Source organism: Biomphalaria glabrata, chromosome 7 (genome assembly GCF_947242115.1).
Source record: "Biomphalaria glabrata chromosome 7, xgBioGlab47.1, whole genome shotgun sequence".
In the NCBI taxonomy this organism is placed as follows: Eukaryota; Metazoa; Mollusca; class Gastropoda; family Planorbidae; genus Biomphalaria; species Biomphalaria glabrata.
This window is the reverse complement of record NC_074717.1, coordinates 6,794,264-6,801,197: the sequence shown is the minus strand read 5'-3', so window position 1 is coordinate 6,801,197 and position 6,934 is coordinate 6,794,264. Positions and strand designations below refer to the sequence as shown.

Here is a 6,934-nt window from a genome sequence, read left to right as displayed (position 1 = left end):
GGGGGTTCTCCATGGTAGTCCTGAACCCAGGCCTATGGGTAGCTTGTTACGCTATGGATTAATAGCAGCGTAAGCTATGTGCGTAGCAGAGTTTTCAATAAATGCGATTCTAACGTATTTCCTTATTTAAAGCATTCTTGGAAAACTTGGAGTAATGCCACCACTTATACACACACACTTGAACAACTTAAACTAACTCTAGTGGACACTATTTGTTGGGTTGTTTTGGCATAGCTTCTCCACGTCTTATCCACGTCTTCACTGTTATCCTCTGAAGGATTGTAAAACATTCTATTTGGATTCAGCCTTAACTCCGCAAGACACACACACATAGGCTGCAAGGTGTGACCAGTGATTGAAAATGTGGACCAGTCAAATGATTATTCTATTCGTATTAGCAGGTAATCTGGTACATCCGATCATGTACCTATATAGTATTAGAGCGATTTACATAAATCTAAATGGTTAATAAAAGTAGGTATAGGACTCAAGCATAAATGTAAAAGAAACTTTAATTAAAGAATGAGAATATAAGCATGCTTGTCTAAACCAGACAATGGAAGAAAAAGTCCTTCAAAGGAGAACAAGGCCTTACAAGAAGGACCCATAAAAAAAAGACAAATTATACTTAAAAATACTAGGTTTACAATACATTTTCTTTGGATTGAACGTGAGAAAAATGACTGCCACTTTCACTGGGTCAATCTGTTTCTTTCTTTTTACCACTGCGCGTTGATCAGTGAAAACGCCATTTCAAAGTTAGGGTCATGCGTGGGAATTAAAAAGTCACAGATCTCCACGAAGGAGTTTGTTTCGAAATTTATCTTTCTGACATTTTTAAAACATGACAATGCGAGAGATTCGATTCATGGATAATGTTTTATTGCAATAAACAACATTTTGACGCCTTAGGCTAATGCTTGCCGGACGAGGGACACGAATACAAATTGTCACCTTACTAGTTGTCTATCAGTGAGTTTGTCCGGAAGGTACGAAGGCATAGAAACCGATTGATGGATAATATCTAAATCGAAAAAGCAGGACATTTTTATACTTTAGTTAAGTCAATGCCTGGACAGGACCCCATGAAGGAGGACATGACCTCCTTTTGCCGGACGTCTATAGCCCTATGCTCATACCACTATGACATATTCCGGGATAACTCGATTTGGTTTTTATGACATTTCGAAACTTATTTTTCTGACAATATGAAAGATTTGAATTCGATTGATGGATAATAATGTTGACGCTTTAGCACTTTGGACAACGCTTGCCGGACGAGGGACACGAATAGAAAAAATGAAGAATTACTTTTTGCTGGATGTTTGGTTAATTACAGATTTTTTTTAAAACGGCGTCTTTATCAGGATCACATACAGCTCTACAAGTTCGAAGATCATCGGGCTCGAAGATAATGTCTTTATATTTATTTATAGATGACATCATGACGTACATTAAACCAATATTTTCTAGTCGTCGATTTAATTTAATTTCCACTGTTGGTCGTCTGCGCTTTTCTTCGCTTCTTCGTTTCAATCATTTCTAAAGCCTTGGTTTGAGTTTTTATTTATTTTTTTCAGCGTTCTGTCACTGCTACAATTTATTATAGCTTTTATATAGAGCTACTTTCATGCTTATAGCATGCTCAGAGCGCTTTGGTCCAATCTCATTTGTGGACCAGGGGGGGGGGGAGGGGGTATCTAGGAGCGCCTTTAGGCGCTCAGTTAACACAACTCTGCCCGAGTCGGGTGTCGAACCTCGAGCCCCCTTCTAGATAGCCAAGACAAGCCAAGTTCAAGCGCACTTAGCCTCTCGACCACGCTTCCCACAATTCAATAAGGAATCTAATGTTTATTTTCTTAAAATTGCAGGGTCATCCTTGTCATCTTTTTTGAATGATTCCCCATAACGAAACAAGCGTAACTCCCTACAGCTGTGTGACATCATACAGAGAAACACCAGACGTAACTGCTTGTCCTATAGTTTCTATGGCTGCTTCTGTGGTCTTAGAAGCTGGGGGAGTATTCAATAAGGAATCTAATGTTTATTTTCTTAAAATTGCAGGGTCATCCTTGTCATCTTTTTTGAATGATTCCCCATCACGAAACAAGCGTAACTCCCTACAGCTGTGTGACATCATACAGAGAAACACCAGACGTAACTGCTTGTCCTATAGTTTCTATGGCTGCTTCTGTGGTCTTAGAAGCTGGGGGAGTAACCCACTAGACTCTTCAGACAGGTATAAACCTCTCTTGTAAACAAATATTTTTCTCTTGTATCATAGAGGCTGATGACGTAGGTAACGGGCTTCAGTCATTAGCTTCTTAGCTGCGAGATCTGGGCTCTAGCAGAACAACAGTGACCTTCTAGTCCAGTGGTCTTCAACCTTTTTTGTCCCTTCTCGTATTTTTCTTTTTAAAAATCCGCCCTAACCCTCTCTAAGAAAACCACTTATAAAGAAGCGTGAGAAGGCAAATTTGAACAAAATGTCATTTGTTTTATTAATTTTTATGCTGTCAATAACAGTTATCCCGCATGGGAGACGACCACATGGCAAAGGCGATCTTCTTTGGCGAGCTTAGAGGAGGACGGCGTTACAGAGGTGCCCCCACGTAAGCGCTATAAAGATCCATTCAGGCGCCATTTCGCCCTCACTGGCATAGAGGAAAGTACCTAGCATCATTCTCTGGCTGCAGATGACCTCTGAGAGAGACAGTTGAAGAGCTCTCACAAAAGCTGCGGGACAAACATTTGAGACTCAAAGAAAAGCCATTATTGAAGACAGGCACAAAAGACGGAAAGAAAACTTAAGTAGACAGCCAGCAGACGGCTTTGTCTGCACGAAATTTGGGAAAATATGCAGCTCGCAACTGGGTTTGCGTATTATGTGAAACACTGCACTCAGCCTTAATCCTCGGAATCGAAGACATTGCCATTATTATCATTATACAAAAATTATGTCAAATAATTTGCAGTGGTCTCTTGAAACGTATGTGCTTTAGTTACCTAGGATTAAAATTGTTATATATATATAATATATATATATATAATATATATATATAATAAGGCTTGTCTTCGAGTCCGAAGATGAATGAGGAATGTAGTATTTCCAGTGGCTACGTGTGTAAAATTTTTATAATTTGTTAGAAAGATTATTTACTGAAAGTAATTAGCTGTCTAGTTCTTGCATTCATTCTTTCTTTCTAATTTGTATTTTACATTCTGTATTTCCCCAAAAGTTGTTGTCGCCAACATGACAATTGTTTCTCCAGTATTGGCAGATCTGGACTACCATTTCTTACCTACAGTTATCATTGTTCTGGTAATTCCTGCCAATGCACTGGTCAGTATCTCCATTTAAACATTTCATTTTTATTTAGATATTTAGCTGTCAAAATAAAAGATGGGTCTCGTGTAAATGGTGCATTCAACTTTAAGTTTGGAGCAAAGCTTATATGTTTTATCCTAAAGAGATTCTATAATTCACGGGTCGAAATGTATGTATTTTGGGAGGCTGGAGGCAGTACACTAAAAGAATGTGTTTGGAGATGTTATAATAAAATGTTTGATTTGTTTGTAAAATGTTTTACATGTTTCAGATGTTCCTTCAGAGTTAAAGATAGTTTACTTCCTAGTCCAAACCTCCCGCAGGACGACGGGCGATAGGAGCGGGAAAGGTTTGAACCTTGGACCATCGATAAATTCAAACCACAGTCCAGCGCGCAAACCGCACGACCAGGCAGCCAATATCTGAGCCACACGTAACGGCCAGGAGTCGGACTGTCCTGTTCTATGAAAGTAAACGTAAAGAAATCAAATGTGACACCCAAATTTTTTAAAAAAAACAGCATATTTCTTTTGACCTGCAAGTAGCATAAGTGACCTGAGACAAATTTTAAACAAAATAGAGGAAAAGAATTACCGCTATGGAGAATAGTTTCTGAGTACTGACAGCAGTGCCTGCATATGGCATATGCAAGCTAGGTAGCCGCCCAGGCCCTTAGATTGATTTGAATTCCATCACTTATTCTTTTGTTTTTGTTCAAATTCATTCTCTTTTGGAAGATTACATAAATCAAACAATCTGATTTTCGCTCAAGACTGAGATATTTTTTTTAGAGAAAAATAAAAGTGAAATATAGACGAAATCTCAAACAGAGCAGAACTCTATGGCTCCATGTCTACTAGCCTCGTTCTCAAACAGAGCAGAACTCTATGGCTCCATGTCTACTAGCCTCGCTCTCAAACATAGCAGAACTCTATGGCGCTTTGTCTCCTAGCCTTGCTTTAAGCCTCTACTATAATTCAAGGTTTAGATCTACTTATTAGTCAACATATGTTCGAAGACCATTGTTTTTTTTTTCCGTTAGGTGAAACGCCGAAACGTTATTTCTAGTCTGGTAATCATGAATTGTCTATGTAGTACATCCTTGATATGTGCGCTAACTGAATTTAACTTATTTGTTGATTTAGAAGTACATACAGGAAATATTTTTTTGGACTTAAATTTGTTTTGTTTTTTCTATTTAATTTGGGGCCACCCTATTCACTTCGCCTAGGGCCTCCAGTAACCAAAATCCGGCCCTTTTGAGAGTGACGAGGAGAGACAAGTAGGCCTAGGAGAAAAAGGAAGAGAGGGGAAGAGAAAGAAAGAGGAAATAGAAGAATGAAAGGGAGAAAGAAAGAGAAGCCACAAAAAGTAATTTTGTTATTTAAAGTATTTGGCCTTTAATTTGTTGGTTATTTCTGTCTTTCTTGCAGATTCTAACAGGAATTCGGCTCAATATAGGTCATGCCAGTGTGACGTCCAGTTTGGGCAGTGTCTGAGGAACGCCAACTATAACATACTTTACAATCTGTACCCCCAAAGTCGCTGTCGCTAACAAGTCACATACGCAAACATGTTACACAAACATACAGAAAAGTCCGCACATAAACACACATTATATTCTAATATAAGACATTATATACATACTCCTACACTCGCATAATTTTATAGCTCTACTGAGCTGTTTCATTGCATGATACACAAGTGACTGCTAATAAGCTTACAATATTCAGTTCACAATCACAATATTCAAATGTTATTTCTAGGGCACTTAAAAGAATTTAACTAACCACAATAAATATATATAGGCTAGTGATGAAGAATCGCTATTTTTTTTTCTTAATATTTCGTAATTCTCTTCTATCTTGAAGTATCGTCTGTAATTTATAAGATAAAATATGAAAGAGACATTTGTTTTTGTTTATTTTTTTTTCTTCTTTTTTTAAAATATGTGTGTGTGTGTGTGTGCAAATGTTATTGTGTCGGTGTTTAAATATGTGTGCTGTTATTTTTGAGAGTATGTGTGCTAGTGTGTAGTCTTAAATATTTTCCCACCACGACTAAGAAAGCGAAGTAAATGCTTATAGAATCGAGTTCTGAGTTAGATCAAAGTCATACAATCCTAAATTAATAGCTTTGATACTGCTTGCCAGCATCATGCGCAAGTATTGGAAGCTTCTAATTAGCCATTGCATGTTTAATTATTGGTCTAAGAAATGAACATGTATCGACCCCTTAGGTATATCTTTATGACTTTCAATGTACCTTCTTGTGAAGCATGTTTATTATGTTATGTTATGTCAACACAATATTGTGTTGCGACAGTATTTGCAAACACACCACCGTCAGTAGGCCTACAATGGTTGAGCTTGGTTCTGTTTCAGCGGATCATGAATTTGATCTTTATAGCAGGATTTAAGGGTTATTAACTCAGGTGAGGACATCTTATAGAGCAGTGATGCCCAACCTTATTCGGTCTGCGGGCCATTTTAATTTTCGGCATTCGTGTCGCGGGCCATATCACCAAAAAGAAAAAAAAAATACAATATGCTATTTTTAATAGTTTTATTTGTGGATCTACTTACATAAATTAATGTGATGCATGAAGTTTATCCAAAACCATCTTCTGAATATCTGGCTGCATAGATAAAACACCAACTCGGAGCACTAAATCTAGATGTTTATCAGTGAGGCCATTACGTAACTTGGTTTCCGGCCGTTTCATCATTGAAAAAGTTTGTTCATACAAATAAGTGCTTGAAAACATTGTGATCATCCTTAGTGCGTGTTTTCGAAGATTTGGAAACGCTTCAGCAAGTAACATGGAGTAGAAGTCAATGGTCTGCATCACTTGAAATTTGTCAAGCAGGGATGTCTGGTTTTGTAAGTCAATCAGTTCCAGTTGTAGATCTGTCGGGGTACTTGATACATCTGCAGCAAACGGATTTTCAAAAAGACGGATTTCATTTTTTAAATTCTGAAAATCCACAAATCTTTCACTGAAATTATCCATCAAGAGCCTCAGAAGTTGGATCATTCTTTCTTTTGGGAGAGACATATTTAGCTGCTTATCATTTTGTAGAGTGGTACAGGTAGGAAAGTGGACAAGATGCACCCTTTCCGCCTGTTGAATGTAGAGTTGCAATTTTGTTTGGAAAGCACATATGTCTACATACACATGCGAAATCAATGTGTCTTTCCCTTGGTAGTTTGGTGTTAAGTTTAAATGTTAAGTTCATTTAGATGTGATGTCGCATAAAATAGCCAAATCCCACAACCATGAAGGGTCGTTCAGTTGTTGCACTTGTTTTGATTAAAAAAAAACGTTTTAACACCTTTCCTCGACTTTACCAGACCCCCCCCCCCCTGCACTTCACTGTGAAATAGAACGTCTTCATATTAGGACTCTATTTCTGTCAGAAAATCTTTGAAAGTTCTGTGATTCAACGCTTTTGTGATTTGATGAAATGTACAGTACTGAGCACAATCATCACATGGTCCAGATTCAAAACCTTTCCACAGAGATTTTGTTGGTGAATGATGCAGTGAAGCCGCAGGGGTTCAGTTCCAATTGACTCAACAAATTTTTTAATAACTCTTGCTGTC

The 6,934-nt window shown here is 37.8% G+C and overlaps 1 protein-coding gene across 1 annotated transcript; it reads left to right on the top strand.

Annotated features, from left to right (window-relative positions):
* The first annotated feature begins 208 nt into the window (after positions 1-208).
* LOC129927354 (basic phospholipase A2-like) lies at positions 209-5,238 on the top strand. The gene is made up of 4 exons (XM_056035952.1): positions 209-401; positions 2,065-2,239; positions 3,240-3,343; positions 4,762-5,238. The coding sequence occupies exons 1-4, from the start codon at positions 362-364 to the stop codon at positions 4,881-4,883; spliced, it is 441 nt and encodes a 146-aa protein (XP_055891927.1). The 5' UTR covers positions 209-361; the 3' UTR covers positions 4,884-5,238.
* The last annotated feature ends 1,696 nt before the right edge of the window (positions 5,239-6,934 follow it).